The 18583-nt window shown below is 53.1% G+C and overlaps 9 protein-coding genes across 9 annotated transcripts; 3 read left to right on the forward strand and 6 right to left on the reverse strand.

Annotated features, from left to right (window-relative positions):
- Nucleotides 1-223: 223 nt before the first annotated feature.
- CKM354_000275800 (uncharacterized protein) lies at nucleotides 224-1510 on the reverse strand (the record flags this gene model as incomplete). Its single annotated transcript, XM_044797924.1, has 1 exon — nucleotides 224-1510. One exon carries the CDS (start codon nucleotides 1508-1510, stop codon nucleotides 224-226), a length of 1287 nt encoding a protein of 428 aa, XP_044653859.1.
- Nucleotides 1511-1853: 343 nt separating this feature from the next.
- CKM354_000275900 (protoheme IX farnesyltransferase) lies at nucleotides 1854-3353 on the forward strand (the record flags this gene model as incomplete). The annotated part of the gene is made up of 1 exon (XM_044797925.1): nucleotides 1854-3353. The coding sequence occupies one exon, from the start codon at nucleotides 1854-1856 to the stop codon at nucleotides 3351-3353; it is 1500 nt and encodes a 499-aa protein (XP_044653860.1).
- Nucleotides 3354-3658: 305 nt separating this feature from the next.
- On the reverse strand, nucleotides 3659-4525 carry CKM354_000276000 (uncharacterized protein; the record flags this gene model as incomplete). Its single annotated transcript, XM_044797926.1, has 1 exon — nucleotides 3659-4525. The coding sequence occupies one exon, from the start codon at nucleotides 4523-4525 to the stop codon at nucleotides 3659-3661; it is 867 nt and encodes a 288-aa protein (XP_044653861.1).
- A 1213-nt stretch (nucleotides 4526-5738) lies between these two features.
- On the reverse strand, nucleotides 5739-6685 carry CKM354_000276100 (uncharacterized protein; the record flags this gene model as incomplete). Its single annotated transcript, XM_044797927.1, has 2 exons — nucleotides 5739-6376; nucleotides 6430-6685. The coding sequence occupies 2 exons, from the start codon at nucleotides 6683-6685 to the stop codon at nucleotides 5739-5741; spliced, it is 894 nt and encodes a 297-aa protein (XP_044653862.1).
- Nucleotides 6686-7530: 845 nt separating this feature from the next.
- CKM354_000276200 (uncharacterized protein) lies at nucleotides 7531-8076 on the forward strand (the record flags this gene model as incomplete). Its single annotated transcript, XM_044797928.1, has 3 exons — nucleotides 7531-7545; nucleotides 7630-7680; nucleotides 7753-8076. 3 exons carry the CDS (start codon nucleotides 7531-7533, stop codon nucleotides 8074-8076), a joined length of 390 nt encoding a protein of 129 aa, XP_044653863.1.
- A 273-nt stretch (nucleotides 8077-8349) lies between these two features.
- On the reverse strand, nucleotides 8350-12096 carry CKM354_000276300 (mRNA-binding protein RRP12; the record flags this gene model as incomplete). The annotated part of the gene is made up of 1 exon (XM_044797929.1): nucleotides 8350-12096. One exon carries the CDS (start codon nucleotides 12094-12096, stop codon nucleotides 8350-8352), a length of 3747 nt encoding a protein of 1248 aa, XP_044653864.1.
- A 293-nt stretch (nucleotides 12097-12389) lies between these two features.
- Nucleotides 12390-13517, reverse strand: CKM354_000276400 (uncharacterized protein; the record flags this gene model as incomplete). The annotated part of the gene is made up of 1 exon (XM_044797930.1): nucleotides 12390-13517. One exon carries the CDS (start codon nucleotides 13515-13517, stop codon nucleotides 12390-12392), a length of 1128 nt encoding a protein of 375 aa, XP_044653865.1.
- Nucleotides 13518-14802: 1285 nt separating this feature from the next.
- Nucleotides 14803-15744, forward strand: CKM354_000276500 (uncharacterized protein; the record flags this gene model as incomplete). The annotated part of the gene is made up of 1 exon (XM_044797931.1): nucleotides 14803-15744. One exon carries the CDS (start codon nucleotides 14803-14805, stop codon nucleotides 15742-15744), a length of 942 nt encoding a protein of 313 aa, XP_044653866.1.
- Nucleotides 15745-15797: 53 nt separating this feature from the next.
- CKM354_000276600 (phosphatidylinositol-3-phosphatase YMR1) lies at nucleotides 15798-18560 on the reverse strand (the record flags this gene model as incomplete). Its single annotated transcript, XM_044797932.1, has 1 exon — nucleotides 15798-18560. The coding sequence occupies one exon, from the start codon at nucleotides 18558-18560 to the stop codon at nucleotides 15798-15800; it is 2763 nt and encodes a 920-aa protein (XP_044653867.1).
- Between the last annotated feature and the right edge of the window lie 23 nt (nucleotides 18561-18583).

The raw sequence follows: 18583 nt of genomic DNA on the forward strand, positions 1-18583 counted from the left end.
CTGGATATCGAAACCGAAACCAGAATGAACACTCGGACTCTGCTCGGCGATATTGAGTGCTCTTTCAATCCTCGTATCTCTGGATTGTGCAATGAAGCGGAGGCACTCTGTCTCGAGAAGCGAGTTGGGCGTGCAATCCGGATCGCGCGGAGAGATTACCAAAAATGAATGTTTGCAAGGTTCCTTTTTGCTGTCGGCAAATACATGGTCTCGTTAGCTGTTATCAAAATCCATCACCCTCTTTCCACTCTCGCTTGCTCTCAATCGCTCGCTGTTTTGGGTCCTGTCCTCTGATCAAGGCTGCATCCTTGAGCTTCCTCATCTCATTTTCCAGAGCTTCAATCTGGTCCAGAAGCTCTCTATCCTTCCCGACCTCCGGTACCACAAGGGAAGCCGCTTCGTCCACATTTCCGTTTGCCGACGTTGCCTTTGCTATTGCGTCTGCCTTCTTTCTCCACGCTTTAAATTCCTTCTGAAGCTCCTGCACATGATAGTTGAGCTCGAAGTAGTAGTCAAACTCTTTGGGCCCTCCGAAACACAGTCCATACCCATCGCAGTAGCACGCGCTCATGCTGGGACAGTGAATCGGCGAGGCTGTGAAGATATATTGCCAGATGTGCTCGAAGATACGTCCGCTGAGGTAGTCTGTCAGTTCTGTGCGAATCAGCCAGTCCCGCATGACAACATATCGCATCTTAGGTGTTTCGAGGATTCGCTCTCTCGACACGGCGAACTGAGCGCAGCACGGCTGAGCGAGGACTTTCGGCACGGGATCCATAGGAAAGAGCTCACTCCAACAATCAGCAAGTAAATTCTCTTCTGGCTTATCGTAGTTGTCCTTCGTCGCGCCTGGATGTAACCAAACAGGACAGCCTGGATCCCAATGACACCGTAAATTCATGTAACCTTCTCTTGTGACTCGTTCGGGGCTCAGATGCCGCACCATCTGTGCGGCATCCGTGTTCAACAATTCGTTGTTGTGCCAGGCGTAGCGGTGAGCATGCATAAAAATACTGATGTCTGGAAGTGTCTCGTAGAAGTCAATGATGTAGCTCAAGTACACCATGACTTCGTGCCCTTTGTTCTTTGGCGGGTGGAGGTCCGCTGTGCGATCATCGACCGTATACACAGCTGGTATAAGAAGACCGCTGTCGATCCAGTCACCTAGCTCCTGTTCTACCCAGGCGGTGCTTTCAGCTTTGAGGCGTGGCAGGACCAGTGCTCTGGTATAACTGCTACCAGGAGGCTTGGTCTTCCCAACAGGATACGGGCTCATCGAATCGATTTCGGGCTCTTTGAACATGGCCTTGGGTACGTCCGCAGACTGGCCCGGCCACATATCTGATATAGCGTCTTCATCGTGGTCGAGGGGCTGCTCCGCCGGTCCATTGGTGCCCTCCCATACTGCAAGTGGTGCGATCTGCCGCCATGAAAGGTGGTAGCCGAGTGATACGAGGATGGCTGAGCTGCAACAGGCAATGATGACAAAGCTGATGAACCGACGGAGCATAAGTCTGTGACGGAAGAGAGCCGTGGTGGGTGGAATGCTGGGTGCGGAGCTGCCTACACAACGTTGATTCGTGCTGAAGCAGCCTCCGTGGTCAGCGACATTCAGAGCACGAAGAGGAGGAGCTGCGTCTCAGAATCGTCGTCATCCGCCATTGCGCTACCCCTGGTCCCTCCAAATTTCCCAGGGTGTCGTCAGCTCCAGAAGGAAGTGAAAGCAGCATGGGGGTGCGGTGAAGATGCGGGAGTGCTGCTTCGGCGTTGTTTCGGTGATCGGCGTGTCGACAATGCTGCAGCATTGATGATGTGCACCATTCTGTCCGCAGCGCTGCTCGCAACTCCCACCGATGCTCCCTCGACCGCCCACCGCCATATTCACGTCGTCACTCGATGCCGGCTCGCTATGTCTGCGATGTGCAAGCCGGATAGCACGACTGCAGCAGCCCCACCGCCGACCCTTCTCCCGCGCTGTGAAGACACGACAAGTCGCTATCACCAAGGACGATGAGATAAATCAGAGGTTTTTCTGGGCCAATGCCTTTCATAACAGCCAATCCAATGGTTCCACAATATTGTCCAAAGCCGCAGCAAGTGGTCAGCTTAGAGAAACACCAGTTGCAGTGGCCCAGCAAACGACAGCCGCTGCGAGCGAAGAACCACCACATCGACGGCGAAAACGATTAAAGGCCGCAGCAGCAGCCGCGACGAACGATGTGGCAGAAGCGCCCCTCCCACTGGATGCATCCTCCCAGCTATCCAGCGACGCCGCCGCCGCACCCGCAAAGTCCTTCCGACGAGCATTCTCCACCTACCTTTCCTTATCTAAGCCACGTCTGGCCTTTCTCGTAGTTCTCACGACCACTGCGTCATATTCCATATACCCCGTGCCAGCCTTACTGAGCACATCAGTCACCGATGCACCCTCGCTGAGCACTCTCACACTGCTATTCCTCACAAGCGGGACATTTCTGCAGATTGCATCTGCCAACACATTAAATATGCTATTCGAGCCACAACATGACGCCAAAATGAGCAGGACGAAGAACCGCCCACTCGTACGTGGTCTGCTCAGCAAGCGAAGAGCACTCATTTTCGCGATCGCAACGGGAATTGTCGGAACAGGACTTTTGTGGTATGGTGTCAATCCCACCACTTCACTTCTCGGAGCGGCCAACATCGCAATATATGCAGGAGCATATACATACTTGAAGAGAATACATCCTGTCAATACTTGGGTGGGAGCAATCGTGGGAGCAATACCTCCTCTCATGGGTTGGTGTGCAGCTGCCAGTCAATACAGCACAACAGACGCAAGCCAATCATCAATATGGGAGGAAGCCAAAGAGCTTCTATTCACTGAGCAAGCGATTGGTGGATGGCTCATTGCAGGCATATTGTTTGCATGGCAATTCCCACATTTCTTTGCGTTGGCGTATGCTGTTCGACAGGAATATGCGAGCGCTGGGTATAAAATGTTGGTTTCTACCAATATACCCATGGCAGCGAGGGTTTCGTTCAGATACAGTCTGGCGATGTTCCCGATATGTGCGGGCTTGAGCTATTATCATGTCACGGATCCCACTTTCGTGGTGACTAGCTCGGTCATAAACGGCTGGATGCTCAAGGAGGCATGGCGCATGTGGAGGCTGAATGGGGAGAAGGGCTCGGCGAGGGCATTGTTCTGGGCGAGTGTATGGCAGCTGCCTATTGTTCTCGTTCTGGCTATGATGCAGAAGAAGGGGCTGTGGAGTCGAGTGTGGAATGCTACGTTCGGCGAGCCTGAGCTGGACGATGAGTGGGAGGAGGAAGTGATACCGCCTCGGAAGTCGTTACAGAGCGGGTCATGATGTACATATATCATGTTACATTAGCTACGACATTGCATATGTGATAGACTCGCTGTGAATAGCGAGACACTTTCATTCCGCCGAGTGACAAACATGGACAGGAGTGAGATTGGAAATGAAAGGTGATGTGGTGATGTGATGATAATTTCAAAACTTCTCATATGCATTCGTGTTCTGTACATGCCATGCCGCTACTTTTGAAAAGCGACTTCTGCAATTTGGTTTGCGCCGTATCCCACCGATGATTTGGAGAACTCCTCGCTATGTGACCCAGTAATCATATGCACATCTCATATCATAATCCCCTACTGCATCAACTCAACAGGTGGTCGAGCGGTATGCACAAACTGCTTGCTGCTATCCATCGGCGTCATAGGGAGTGGGCTATCCGTCGTATCCTCAACCGCAATTGCCGGCAAATCCGGCGAATGTCCATGTTCTTGCGGATCATACACAAGTGTCGAACTCCTCGATCGCCCTACAGTCGCTGGCGAAATGGGAGTCTTGCCATCCACATCATCGTACAAAGCCTGATCGGCCGCAGGTTTGGCATGTAATTTCGACAACGCCACAGCGAGATCATCGGCGTGGACTTCTTTGTTCGGAGGCTCTTCGTTGCGCATTTCCCAGCCGACGGGCGGGCTAGGCGGTGGAGAGATGAAGAAGAGTTTTTGGCTTTGAGGTGCTTGCAAGTGTTGATCTTCGGGGTTGATTTTTGTTTCGGTGCCAAAGTATACGCGGACTCTGTTTCCGAGGACGGTCTCGCCGTCGAGGACTTGGCGGAGGTTGACTGCGTCTTCGACGCTGTAGAAGCTGACGATGATGCGGCGGAAGGATTTGAGGGGCGAGAAAGTGTGGATTGTGGCGTGTTGGTTGATTGCTGCTCGGATGCTTTCAAGGCTTGCGGCTTGAAAGATTTCTGGGGCGTCGAGGTTGGTGACTAGGAGGGTGTTGCTCGGTTGTGCGGGTTGTGAGAGAGACGGTAGGCTGGAGAGATCGAGGGAGAGCGATGGTGAGTGTCTCCGTTTCATGCCCGTGGAGGGCACAGGCGACATGTGCATCGTCATGGCTGCCATCTGTTCGTCGGTGTCGGTGTCTGGAGTCTGTCCTGATTGTGGGTCGGGACTGAGCTCGTGCTGGCCGCTTTCGGTGTTGCTGGTAGTGTGATACATCAAAGGAGAAGTGCTCGGCGTCTTGTTCTTATACAGAACGGCGAAGTTGCCATCGAACGGGTTGGAAGTGGTCGATCGCTGCGCCTCGTTGTCCAAGCGCGGGCCGCTGATGCATGTGCCCGCCAAGGGGTCTCGAGCCGGAGCGTCGCACAGCCCCGAAGCGGGTTTGTTTGCTGCTGCACAGACGGCCACTCTGCTCCGCCTCTGACGCTGCTGTGCGCGGCAAAACCGTTGACCGCAGCGGACGATGTGACCGTCCAAGAATCTCACCCTCGACCAGCAGAAGCTTCTGGCCTGCCCGCGAGCGCTGGCGCTGCCTTGGCAATCCACGCCGCCGCCGTCACGTCGATTGCCATCGCAAACACCGCGAACTTCCGCGGACTCCCGATGCCTCCCACAATATACCGAACACCACGACGTATGCCCAGTGCACCGCCGGCGGTGAGTATCGTGCGCAGCTCTCTCCAGACGTCGGCGAGGACCGTGTGCAACTGCGCCCTGGAGGCCTACGAAAGCGACCACATTCCTTTGCCCACTACTCGCCACATGATTGCGCGACTGATTCGCAACACCCTCGCCGCGTCGAACATCATGCCACGTTCTAGGACCATCTGTTTGGACGGCATGACCTTACACCGCAACAACTAGGACCCAATCACCCCATGAACACATAGGAGAAATGACCTGGCACGTGTCCTTGCTACCTGACCAGGTTCCGTGCTCTTGCTCAGTGGCTTAGCATTGAACACTCCAAGATCTACTAGGTAGGCAACCGCATTCTTTCCAGGATTTACTACGGTGGTATACCGTCCGCAATGAACACACTTGGTCAAGAAGACAGCGGGAACAAGGCTCAGCAGATCCAATATTACGGCTTGGATCGAGAAATGGTCTACGTAGACCAGAAAACTGATCAAACACAGCATAGCAACGCCATGTTCAGTACGTAGTCGCTGGGGTCCATGACCGAATGAATATCTTGCCAAACTACAGTACCCACAATGGTTGGGCATGAAAACATTGCTTGCATCAATGCGCCTGCCTTATCCGTTTGTGCTGCGCCAATGTCTAGACTCTCCGCATATGCAAGAAACGTATCATGCAGTCGCTCAGTAGAAACAAAACGCCGTCAATGTGATGCACTCAATCAATCCCGCTGTCCCTATCGCTTTGCTCCACTCGCGCCAATGACATGCCTGATCCTCGTCGAAGCTCATTGCACTGGGACGGCGAACGGACCGCTCTCTTGCAGGTCCTGCACCAGCTCTTCAACGTTGCTCAAGTATTGGCCTAGTAGCATTTGCTTGTCCTCCGTAGACCTCACATCCATGTCTTGCAGCTCCTCATCAATTTCCATGGCGTCACCGGAATGTGTTCTCGCGTGTCCGGCTAGTGCTGTGAATGACCTCTCCACTCCTCTTTGTATTACTGCTGTGTTTGGTGCGCTGGTGTGGCTGAAAGGTACAATGGGCGACTCGGGCATGAGGTAGAAGTAGAGAAATTCGAGTGATCGCATCTTCACGTCTTTTGTAGTTGATCGGCTCTTGAAGAGTGAGGTGACAGTGAGGAGGCCATCTATTGATTCGAAGGTTCGTGTGTTTCGCGGTTGGTCGATGAGTGCGGCGACGAGTACGAGCAGCGCTTGTGATTGTACTCTAGGTGGGTTCATCGAGTCGAGAAGATCGAGGAGCAGGTTCATATGCGATTCGCGATTGAACAAGCATTTCGACGGCGGGTGCAGCATCAATATGCCTTGTAAGAGGTCGAGCGCGGAGAGTATGAGGAGGTCCGTTTCTGATGGGTTGCCCATGCCCAAGAGGCATTCGATCGTCTGTACGAGTCGCGAGGCCACTGATTGCCAGTGTCAGCATGATCGAAAATATCCTCTTCTCTGTGGAGCTCACCATTCCATTGAAATCCTTCTTGTAGTCTGAAAAACTCTCTGAACGCCGGATCTTGCTTGAGCTCTCCCAGCTGCTTCGCGCTCCCCTGCTTCTTATCGTCCAATGCCGAAGACTTTCTCTTGTGCGGTGATCTTGACCCAGCCTTGGAAAGACATATTTGCGCGAGTAGCCCTTCTATTTGTCTCAAGCCTTTTCGGATCTTGTTGCTGTCGCGCGACGCGATGTTGTCGAAGGAAAGACTCAATAACGACTCCATTGCGGCTTGTGTCGTGTTGCTCGATATTGGACCCAGAAGGGGCTCTTGAAGGACTCGCGAATATGCAGCTAAGTGCTTAGGCTAGAAGTGCTCCGCAACTTTGAGGTTTCGAAACATGGTTGCCACGACGACCGTCCAAACTAGGCGTTTGCACTTGCGGTATCGATAGTGGTGAACAGAACGACACGACCACACCTTCGTGCGCGACCCATTCGCCAGCGCTCTCGATAATACCGTCTTCGAAGCGTGAGGACGATTTCAGGAACCTATGCAGGTTGGAGCTCCAATCCTTGGACAATCCTGGCTTGTGCATGCAGCTGGGCCTGTGGAGATGTACGACATCTCGAACTTTGCTTCCCATGAGCTGATGCGCTGAACAAAGAAGACTGTTCGACACGTACGGACTTCCTTGAAAGAGGTCACGGTTAAAAATATAGAAGCCAGGCGCCGCTTTGCAAGACCGTAGAGACAAGCATCATGTCCTCGTCGTGGGAAGGCAAAGAGTGGTCGACATGGCATTCGCGTGGCCGGGTTGCCAGCGAGCGATCACTCAAGGAGTATGACAGATAATGCGGCAATCTGCATAGCAAGTTGTACAGTATGACTTCGATACACATGCAATGGTGGTGGAAGTCGTTCAAAAGTTGCATTTGCGCTGTAGAGTATCTGTGCTTGTGTATCTGCGGGCCATCGTCCGGCAGTGCAAATCTTGGCAGCCTCCACCTGCACTTCAGCACCTCCGAAATTCTGTCTGTGCCGAAGCCAGCGACGACAATTTCACTCACTCGAACAACCGCGCAGGATATCCATTTCTTTGCGCAATACAGTCCACCCACATCGCCAAAATGGTTGCCACAACAGTATGTACTTGAGACGCTTTGCTGCTCGCCGACGCCTTGACTGGCAGTCTGGCATAGAGCAGTAGGCTGAGAAATTCGCAACAGAAGAAGTCCGCCGCCGGCGCACAGAAGAAGGGCCAGAAGGTGACCAAGAAGGTGAGTTCTACCTCCTAACACTCTTCAATCTTCCCTCCGTCAAATGGAATACTGACATGTTTGCGCCCCCAGTTCATCATCAACGCAACCCAACCAACCCAAGACCGCATCTTCGACCCATCCGCCTTCGCAACCTTCCTCCAGCAACGCATCAAGGTCGAAGGCCGCACCGGTAACCTCGGCGACAACGTCACCGTCAACAACCTCGGAGATGGACGCATCGAGGTCGTCGCCCACCAGGAATTCTCCGGTCGCTACCTCAAGTACCTGACCAAGAAGTTCCTCAAGAAGCAGCAGCTTCGTGACTGGCTCCGTGTCGTCAGCACGCAAAAGGGCGAATACAGCCTCAAGTTCTTCAACGTTGTTGGAGATGAGGCTGAGGATGATGACGAGTAGATGTTTCTCTCTTACAAGATAGAGGACAAGTGGAGGCGATGGAATTTTCAGTGCAGTGGTGGGACAAGATGTGCACCTTGAAAGAGGTGCAGAAGTCTTGATGAAGCTCTAGCTGGAATCCCATACTTCTTCACGAATTGAAACACGAAAGTCACATCACCTGCGCGCTGTCCAAAAGTTCAACATTTGTTTCCTGCACGAACAAAGATTTCCATCATCATTGGTATCTTGCTAGAAAACGAAACGCCCCAAAGCTACACTCTACCAAGTCTATCACCTATTTCCTTTCCCGCGACCTTTTTGCAAACCATGTTTAAATCCTCGCCCGGGCGACTTTTGCACCTTGCCCCCATTCGAAAAGCCCTTGGCTTTCTCGCCGCCAAGACCACGTCGCTGAGGTTGCTGCTTGCCACGAGGACTCTTCGCATCAAGTTTCTTCTTAGCAGCCATAGCATCGTCGTCGTCAATGTCCATTTCATCATCATCTCGCACATTCTTGAACTTCAGCTTGCCCTTCTGGCCTCTGGTAGGAGCATTCTTGCTCTTCAGTGCCTCGACGTACGCATTGATGCCACCCTCTAGAGTGCCATCTCCAGGCTCTGCACCGTCGATCATTCCATCGTCGTCAAATTCTTCAACTTCAAGATCCGAATCGTCATTGAAGACGAGCTTGCCATCGAGATCTGTCTTAGCTTTCGTCTTTTTGTTGTCCACTGCGGCTTTCTGCTTGGACGGCTTCGTCGATGATACATGCGCAAGAGCCTTCCGGTCAAGCAAGTCGAGCGGTTCATCTTCGTCTTCAACGATATACTGGTTGCCACCCTGCTTAGCCTTCTGGCCTTTCGCCACAGCTCGGCCAAGCACTTCATCATCAGAAATATCAGAATCTGATTCAGAACCAGATCCATAGATGGCTTCGTCATACTCGCTTTCGAATTTGCTGCGTTTTTGCGCTCCAGGTGCGGTGTCGTCGTCTTCTTCACCAGCGTCTCGCTTCTTCTTTCTTCGGTCGCGCGTCTTGCGAATGTTCGCGATAAGCTTGCGATCCGCTTCAGGCGTGTACCTCTCCACAACATCGACGCCGAATCGTCGAATCATCCGCTCGAAAATATGCTTGACCTTCGCTTTGAAGTGTTGCTTGTGTTCGTGACTCCAGACGATGAGGTTGGGAATCAGCGTCTCCAAGCGTGGTAGCACCAATGTCGTTGGCAGAGAAATGATGCAGACCTTCACGAAGCCAAGCACTGATCGCACAATCTCGCGGTTGTTCGAAGTCAAGAAAAGGTCCATAGTCTGGACGAGATCAGCCACCGTGGTCTCTGGCAAGCGACTATGAAACTCAAACAGTAGTCGCGTCAGTGCTGTGATCGAAGCAGAGATCATGTGCGGTGTTGATCCTGCCAGGCCGGCCGAGACCATGGTGAAATATTCCTCCAAACTCGCTGGCACAGTAGGAGCGTCCGCAGCCATGTGTGGAACCTTGGCGTTATTCACAGTCCCACCTTCTGCCATCTTCTCTGCCATAAGCACGAGTAGATCAAAGGCAGCCGTTCTGGCTTTCTCGTTGACCTCCTTGCAGCTGATCACAACTTCGGAGACGATCGAGGGGATGAAGTGCAGATCGGTCTTTGGCATGCCTGGAATGATCTCGGCTATGGACGCCAGTCTATCCCTGCGAGCTGGTGCGGACACCTTGTCTGCAGAACTGAGCAGCAATTGCTGCAGGTCCGCATTTCGCTCTGCTAACGCTTGACGCCCAGTCTCAGATTCTGAGAGGCGAGGGATCAGTTTGTATGCCTTCTTCTGCAATTGCGGATCATCTTGCTTGCTGACCACGTTCGCAGCCATGTTGAAAAGACCCGCAAAGCTTTCGCGTGGCAGGTACGTTGCCATTGTGATGATCAGGTCCATGAGAGTATGTGAAGTCGGCGGCATTTTATTCTTCGAATCCTTGTTCGGTTGCTTTTGTTTATCGGCCTGTGTTTGGGGTCCAGCTTCGGGAAGAGATGTCTCCAGCATGCCCGCGACACGTTGGAAGGTCTCGAGCAATTCTGACTCCGGCGTGATGCTCAAGTAAGCATTGATACACTGCAGCAAGTTGCCACGGTTCTGCGGTAGGGTCTGGCTGTAGACATTGAAGAGGACTGCAAGCAAGTTGCTAGCAAAGCCAGCGAGATGCTGTAGATTTCTCTGAGCATCAGCTCGACTGACCCTGCCTTGCTCAACCAGATCTTCGTCACCTTCCAATTCCGCGATGGCTTTATTGGTATCGACGAGATTTTGCAAAGCGCGGCAAATCTCTGTGCGCATATGAGGCTGCTGGTAGAGCAGATTGCTCAACTGCTCGGCAAAAGACTGATCCAACGCTTCAGTCAGGTCTAGAGGTAGCTGACAATACCCTGGCAAGCACGACCAGATCTGGTTCACAACAGTTTCGAAGATCTTGATTTCCATCGTCTTCTCGGCCTCACCGTGACTGAGTACTCTCTGGAACATGACTTCACTCAAGGGTACTAAAGTTGCGCGGAAATGGGCCAGCTTGGTGTTGCTGACCGAGTCACGCATCACAGGCAGAAGCCAGGCTCGGCCAGGTCCTTTGGCAGATTTACCGTCCAAGTTGAGTGGCAAGGTAGACAGGACAGCTTCGGGACCAGCAGCTCGAATGGCGGCTGACAAGACTTCATCAGCTTCCTTCTTGCCGGCAAATGCCTCATCGCTTCGGAGATCTCCAACAGCCTTGACAATGCTGTCCAACAGTGGGCAGGCGCGCCAGCGCAGGACCTCAAAGGCTGCCTTAAGCACGTTGAACACTTCCATCCAAGCAGTCTGGTACTTCACGCTCAGCAGCTCTTTCAGCGTGCGAGCGATGTTTTCCAGAGCTTTGTCATCCATGATCGAGGGCTCCAGTAGCACCGATTCTGGTACACATGTATGTAACAACGAAATCAGGCATTCGGATGCGGATACACGCACATTGTGCGAAGAAGAAGATAGGAACGCAGATATCTTGCTGAAAAGGCCAGGAAGCTTTTGAAAGGTCTCATCTGGCTCGATTTGCGCAGAGACGTCGTAGCCTCTGCTCAGTACAGCGATCCAAGGAGGAAGCAGTTGTGTGTCGTTTTGCGAAGGCTGGAGCTCTGCGATGATCTCTAGGAGTCTCGGCAGCTTAGCTGAAGAGACCTCGTTGGCAAGCCCTGCGAAGATGATTTCGAAAATTTCGAAAGCTGCCATTGTGAGGAATTCATTGCTTCCCTTCGAGATGTTCAGTAGCAACTCGCACAATGCATCAATCTTCTTGCTGGGCCAGCCGTTCTGAGCTGACGCAACAGTCTTGACCAGCTGCATTGCATGCATCAACCCTGGATCATGTGCTCCATCCTCACGCTGTCTCTGCTTCCTCTTCTTGCTACTCGCTTCTTCGGCGGCCGTCTGAAGGTGCCCAAGAGCAGTTTCGGCGCACATTGCTGATACGGGATGATCGAGCGATGGTGAAGGAGGTGGGTGCTTAAGCACGTTGCTCAGGGCTTCCTGTGCCCGCTTTCGCACTTTCGGCCTGTGGTCCATAGCCAGGCCGAGCAGTCCTCCCACAGCACCGCGAGGGCTCGTCGACGATTGCGGCAGGCTCCATGCTTGCGAGTCTTGTGCGATCAGAAGCGATTCCAAGCACCCTATGCTGGCTCGTAGTAGGGGTGCCTCTGCGTCGGCATGGGTAAGAGCGGGTGCGAGGCTGGTGAGAATTTGCGGAAACTTCGATCGGAGGAGCGGCGCTGGAACATGGCTGGTGACGAGGTCGAGCAGGTAGACGACCGCGGTCGTGACCTCTTTGTTGACAATGCCCTTATCGTTGGAGATGTACTGGCCCAGTAGCGACAATAGAGCAGCGAAGTATGCGGTGGGCGTGGGCTCGGATTTCTGGCTGCGGAGGGTGTCTTCGATAGCGTTCAGGACGACCGACGTCTGCTGCTGATTTTGCAGCTTCGGCGACGAACGGATTTTGTCCAGCCTCTCCTGCAGAGACATGTTGGCGTCGTACTGGTGGACTCGAAACCGGCGACAAGAAGTGCGCTCGCGAAGCTGTCTCCAAAATTTCAAGCGCATCAATTCCGCGCCAGCGGGACCCTGTTGACGTGCAGCTGGGATCCCTACCACGAAACCAGGATGGCAACTGCGCTACCACAGTGTCTTCGACTTCACATCCAGGACCATCAGTCCTGGAGATATCGTTCGTCGCCACAAGTTGATACACCGACACAAGACACGGCTTCTCATAAATCATCTAGCATCAATTAAATTGAGCAGCAGCGCCCAGACGTCTAAAACTTTCTAAAGAAATCTACCACACTTTGTCGTTTACGGAGCCTTTCTTGATCCTTGATGATCTTGACTGCATCCGCAATGAGATGTCCATTCTCTACCACAAGCCTCTCGGGTGCTTCGCTCAAGCCTCTCACAGGCAGGTTGCTTTGCATTTTCCCAGCACATGCGTCATCGGCCTTTTTCTGAGTCCGAGAGAAGATATGCAAGAGATGCGACGAGCTTCCATTCTGCGATCTTTGACACCAATCTGGGCGATCATGTGGCAGCAGTTTCGGCCGCTGTAGGCTTTGAGAGCTTCTCTCGGACTCTTCGAGGACGGGTAGAGGATGTTTTGAGTAGTGATCCAGGCTATGATATAAGAGAGTGTCCTGTAAGACATTGTTGGTGAAATGATCATGAGACAAAATTGTTTTGGTGTCTCTAATGCCGTCCTCGCAAATAGAACGTCGTTTCGCGGCATCTCCAGGTCGATATATCCCAGTGCACGATTCTCTCGCGTCCGTCGGCTCGTTAACATCCCGTTCGTTCGCATTGAGAGCGCTTTGGTCTGATTGAGCACCGATGTTCCGTGAAGAATGTCTTCTCGGAATCAATGGCTTCGACCAAAGCTCCGTGCGTTGGATTAAAGAGTGCCGTGAAGGTTGCGTTGCGACAGCCTTCGTTTTTCGTGGTGCAGATCCCCCGGGTTCATGCTGCTCAGCAGACACGTCTCTTGACGTTGCATCTCGCCTTCTGATTTCCATACCCTTTCCTCCCATCCTTTCCTCGACAATTGCCGCGATGGCACGGTTATCGTGCACTCCGAAAGACATTGCTTTACAGCGGCGGTCTTGCTCCAATGGCCCGCTGCGCGTTACTGGCTCCGAGGTGGATTCCCGTCGCGGCGAAGTATGCTTGTCCCGGAAGGAGTCTCGCCGAAGCGGTGTCGCTGTAGCTGTGAATTGCTTTGCTGCGACCTTGGGCATGAAACGACCACTTCTTAGAGCATCGCGTTTCCCCCGCCTAATTTGCACAATGTCTTGCTCTCTTTTGTAGGCCTCCAATTTGCTGCATAGCAGCTCCACGTCCAGGCTGGTATTTTGCTTCGCACGCACGTATGCTTCTTCTTCATTGACCCCGAACATGATTGTGTGCGAAGGACCTTGACCTAGAATCCGCGCGCCGTGTGTTGAGTGTCAGCTGGCATATGACTGGGAAAATGTCTGTCACACAGGTTCGGGAAATGTTGAGAGAAGCGAATTTGCTGTGCAACAGTTCGCGAACTTCCCCAGGAATATCAATCCAGCGCCTCGAGCATCCTGCAGACCGCTAGACTGTCGATCACTGTATAGGAAAACATGGTCTCGTGCCCCTTTGGAAGCGAACTTTCCATTTAAACCCACCTACCGGCAGTGTTAGCACAGTGGTGTAGGGTGACGCCACAAGGCCCGGTGGCTTGATCTGAGAACGGCCTTGGACGCTTCCAGCGTAGCACGGAAAATAGTTCAATAAGTTCAGACCTAAATCTGAACAGAGCAAACGCCACGCTGCACGCACGGTGCCCCTCGATGGCAATTACAACTGAAACACCGTTAGCCGCGACAACAGTAGAAGTGCGAATCCTACGGTCTCGATGCCAGCAAAAGCGTTATGCGAACGGCTGTCGATGCAGAATGTCCCCCGATTCGCAGTGTAAGCGGAGCTGTGTCTCTTGATCGGGTGGACACGGTGTTGCATTGGTTCTGCAGCTTGGAGGGCAGAAGTCCGTTGTAGTGCGCATCGCGACTGCAACGCAGCATCATTGCAGGACGGCAGACCGAATTCGGCCGAGAAGGTTTTCATGAGATGCCTCGACGAGTCGTAGCCTCGGATCAACACCCGACCTCAGGGAATAGCGTGCTGCCAAATGCGAACTCATCAGCGCGAGTACCTGAGGCTTGTTCACGAGCGCGACGCGTCGCTCATCCAACCACCAACAACGCCCGAGCATTGGACGTGCAGCTTTGGGATGTCCAGACGAGCCTCCCGCTTGTGCGTTGAATGTCGAGATTCAGATCTGCCGCCAGCTGCTGCTCTCGAGCTGTTGGCGCTGTCCACCGTCCATTTGAGGCTGTCTGCTTCGGGACGCGACCGCAATCAAAGCAGTATTTGTCGAGTCGACGGGCATCGCGGTTCCATAGTGCTGTAGGATGTAGCGAGACTCTTTACGTCGCTTGGAATTGCCCATGCCATCGTGACATGGGTCTCAATGGCGGCGACCTTCTCCTCCTCGCCGCATCCCAGTCCTGCTCGCGTGGAGGGCGCGGCGAGGACTCCCGAGAGGTCGGGAATTTCTCATTACTCAGCCTACGTAATGTTTGATGCCACTCTCCAATTCGCGTTCACAAAGCACAACCCGTTTGCCTTTTACCCTACCACCAACTGTACATCATGATGGCCGCCAGACCTGCAATCCGAATACTCACGCAAACGGCCACCCGCCCGTCGCCCACCGGGCCTCTCGCGAAGCGCTGCGCTCAACTCGCCACAAGCAACACCACCCTCCGAACATTCAGCGATGCGCCACGAACCAGCACACTCTCATCCTCACGGCGAAGCCGCAGACCCTCACTACAGCGATATACCCCTCCGAGTGCGAGCAGCACCGCCCGGCGCACCATCTTCATCCAGACTGAGGACACGCCCAACGCAGATGCGCTCAAATTTATCCCCAACCACCAAATCCTGCCCGATAACTTCTCCTCCTCATTCCTCGAATACATGACCCCGCGGTCGACTCTCGCACCACCACATCCTTCCCCACTGGCACAATCACTGATGAACGTGGATGGCGTATCGAGTGTATTCTTCGGACGGGATTATATCACAGTGACAAAGGACAGCTCCACACCCTGGCCACACGTCAAACCCGAAGTCTTCAGCCTCATCACAGAAGCTGTGACGAACGGCCAACCAATCGTAAACACAGTCGAGAGCAAAGGTGGTGACGAGGGCCAATCATCAGGCGAGGAAGCGGCGACCTATGACCCCAAAGACGAGGAAGTTGTGGGAATGATTCAGGAATTACTGGAGACACGCATTCGACCAGCGATCCAGGAAGATGGCGGAGATATCGAGTTCAGAGGTTTCCATGACGGACAAGTGATGCTCAAGCTTCGAGGTGCTTGCAGGACTTGCGACAGCAGCACGGTGACATTGAAGAATGGAATTGAAAGCATGTTGATGCATTATATTGAAGAAGTCAAAGGTGTGCAGCAAGTCATGGACCAGGAAGAAGAGATTGCGATGCAGGAGTTTGCAAAGTTCGAGGAGAAGCTCAGGCAACAAAAAGGCGAAGTACCACCCACTGGAAGCATTGATACTGTAGGATAAGCCAGAAACGATTATACGCTCCCATTGATGAGCAGGTTCGCCAAACAATGCCGCTACCTATCAGTATATGCGCTGCCTTGTGCAAAGGCGGCGACATCGAGCCTGCTATGCAGGGGCTCCGGTGCCGGCTTTTCTGCCTCCACTTCTCTACTGCTTGGACCGGGTTGTGTGGCGTTCGCATAGGCCGCGAGCACTTCCGTATCCGTCTCGCGTTGCTCCAATGCCGGGCGGGCAGGAGACTTCGACGCACTCTCTCTGTGTTGTTGTCCATTGCTATTTACCTGAAGTGAAGCAAATGTCGCAGCAATGTTATCTCGCATAGCCCCAATGCTACCAGGAATGCCTGCTGCTACACCGTTTGACGCGGAATCTGTCTTCCTCAAGCTGAAGGCGCTTGGGTCTGACGTTTCCTCATGCAAGCTGGACGTTTGCTGCTGATTTTCGTTGATGATTGTGAGTGAAACAGGGGTGTTCATGTCTGCGTCCGCGCGCTTGAAGACAGAGCTCCACCACCGTACTGCTACCGTACGAGTTGTGGGCGAGCGTCGTGGAAATAGCAGCGTATGTTCTGCCTTTGGCGAAAAGCTAGGGTTCACAAAGTCTCGCCGTCTGGCCAAGAAGTGCGGCCACACTGATGGAAACAAATGCTCCTGTGCTGCTCGTTCCCGCTCGTTGTTGAAGAGGAATTCTCCGTACTGGCACGCATGGACGTGATAAAACAGCCTTACAAGGAACCTCTCATTGAACTCGAAGGCCTCTGGGTACTCATGCTGCAGTTGGAAGATGGCGTCGAGGAATTGGTGGAATATTGGTGCAATCTCGTCCTCTTTCACCTTGTGCTCCCTATCCTTGGCGGTGCTTGTCGTGGCAGGAGCATGTAACACTGCGTTCGCCGGTGGTGAAGGTGGCCGAGATCCCGACTCCTCAAGACTGCTGCGGCTGTCATTCTGTTGTCTGAACAACCCGTTTCTGTTCTTTTCGAACCAATTCTTTGCGCCCGAGAATGCCTTCGATCCAAAAGTTGGCTCTAGGGTGCCATTATCAGCACCATGAGATGGCATCACTCGCTCGTTCTCGATATCGAACCATTTTTCGCACCCCAAGATGCCGTGTCGATGGTTGAATTTGTGGCCAAAGGATAGGAAATCTTTCTGGATCAAGGCGATAAAGCCTGCAAGTGTGCGATAATAGGGATCGAGCATAACCTGCGCAATTGCAGCGACCTGAGATGTACGATCCCAGCCGTCTGAGCAATGAAGCAAGACATGATCTCCACCAAGTCCGATAGCCCTCGCTACCTTCTCGGAACCTTCTAACAGACCTGCAATGTGACCGAGCCACCCGGATTTTTGGAGTGACTCATGGGAAATCTTCAGATGCGTGACTTCTGCGCCGCCCAAGCTCTCCACGACTTTGGCCAAGGACTTGCGCATAACATGAATATTTGCTATGTCGAGGAAGACTCGCTCTGGAGGACGTTTAGTGTTGCCACAGTAGTTCGCCACGTCTTCAATGCCACCTCCAGTGGCACGATTGGCCAAAGCATTGAATCTTGGTCGCGCATCCACAATCATCTTCCTTCGAGTAGTGCCGTAGATCTTCGGCCCAGACTCTGCCTCGGATGAATCTACGTCGGCTGTGTCCGTATCTTCGTCAGGAACGTCAGGAGCTTGCTCCAAGGACTTTGATGACAAGCCATCAACGTCGTTTTGGTGCAATGCATTTTGCGGCTGCAAGTCTTTCGGGCCTTGTTCTGAATGCACGTGGCTAGAAAATATCGCCGATACGAGACGCTCATCTTGGGCATTCCTCTTTCCAGCGAGACCGGGCATCGGTTGTGACGATCGTGTAATGCTGCCGCCGTTGGAATGGAGATACGTCAGGGCTGGTATTCGGCTCTTAGACCTGTACGGACCTCCATACTTCAATATATTGTCGGTAACATTAGCAGGTACGCACAGTACACTAGGATACGTTGGAGAAAATGTGTAATCCTGGTTGATGCTTGTCAGGCGCCAGGCACTACCCGGCCCTTCTGAGGACTTTCCACCTATGCCCATTCGTGCGAACTCACGTCGAGCGTCATATGGGTTAATCTTCGCCGCAATTTCCTCATGGGGCGCTTTGAAGTGAAATGCATGCAGATCTTGCACACGATCAACGCAGCATCGATCTCTGAGACAGTAAAACACCCTGCGTGCTGCTGTATCAGCAGACATTTTGCCGTCGCCATGAAAGATGAAGACCATCTGCCTGAAGTCGCGCGTACTGATTCGAATTTCCGGCGCTCGCCCATTATATGTGCTGTGTATCGTCGTTGCATTGTTGCCTACAGGCGTCAACGGCCTTTGTGGTGACGCGAAGGCAGACAGCGTAGTCGTCGAATCTGTACTCGGCCTGCCGGCTTCATTGGTGCCATAGACCGGCGGAAAGGCTCCTTCGTCGCGATCAACTCCTTGCTCATGGCGATGTCCATCGAATTCCTGCGGGCGTGTATGATATGCTTGACTTGGCTTCAAGACACAAGAATTGATCAGTGGATATGGGAACCAAGTTCCTTTCGTTTTGCGTTTCGCAGGAGTGTGAGGGCTTGGGGCTGCGGCTGCGGCTGCGACTGCAGCTGCAGTACTCGAGTCTCCATCGCCCTTAGGCGTGGCGGAACCAGAACTCCGCTGACTTGGTGGCTCTGGCGTGGATATGATCAAGTGATGTCGTTGCAAGATCAGAGTACCGTAGACCTTTTCTGTTTCGATCTTGCCAGCAAAGCATTCTACATTTCGTTCGCGAATTTCTTTCGTCCGCGGTATTGTCTCCATGCTGCCAGCGCAGGCAGCTCATG

The sequence above is a fragment of the Cercospora kikuchii genome (genome assembly GCF_019650295.1).
Source record: "Cercospora kikuchii DNA, contig_00002, whole genome shotgun sequence".
In the NCBI taxonomy this organism is placed as follows: domain Eukaryota; kingdom Fungi; phylum Ascomycota; class Dothideomycetes; order Mycosphaerellales; family Mycosphaerellaceae; genus Cercospora; species Cercospora kikuchii.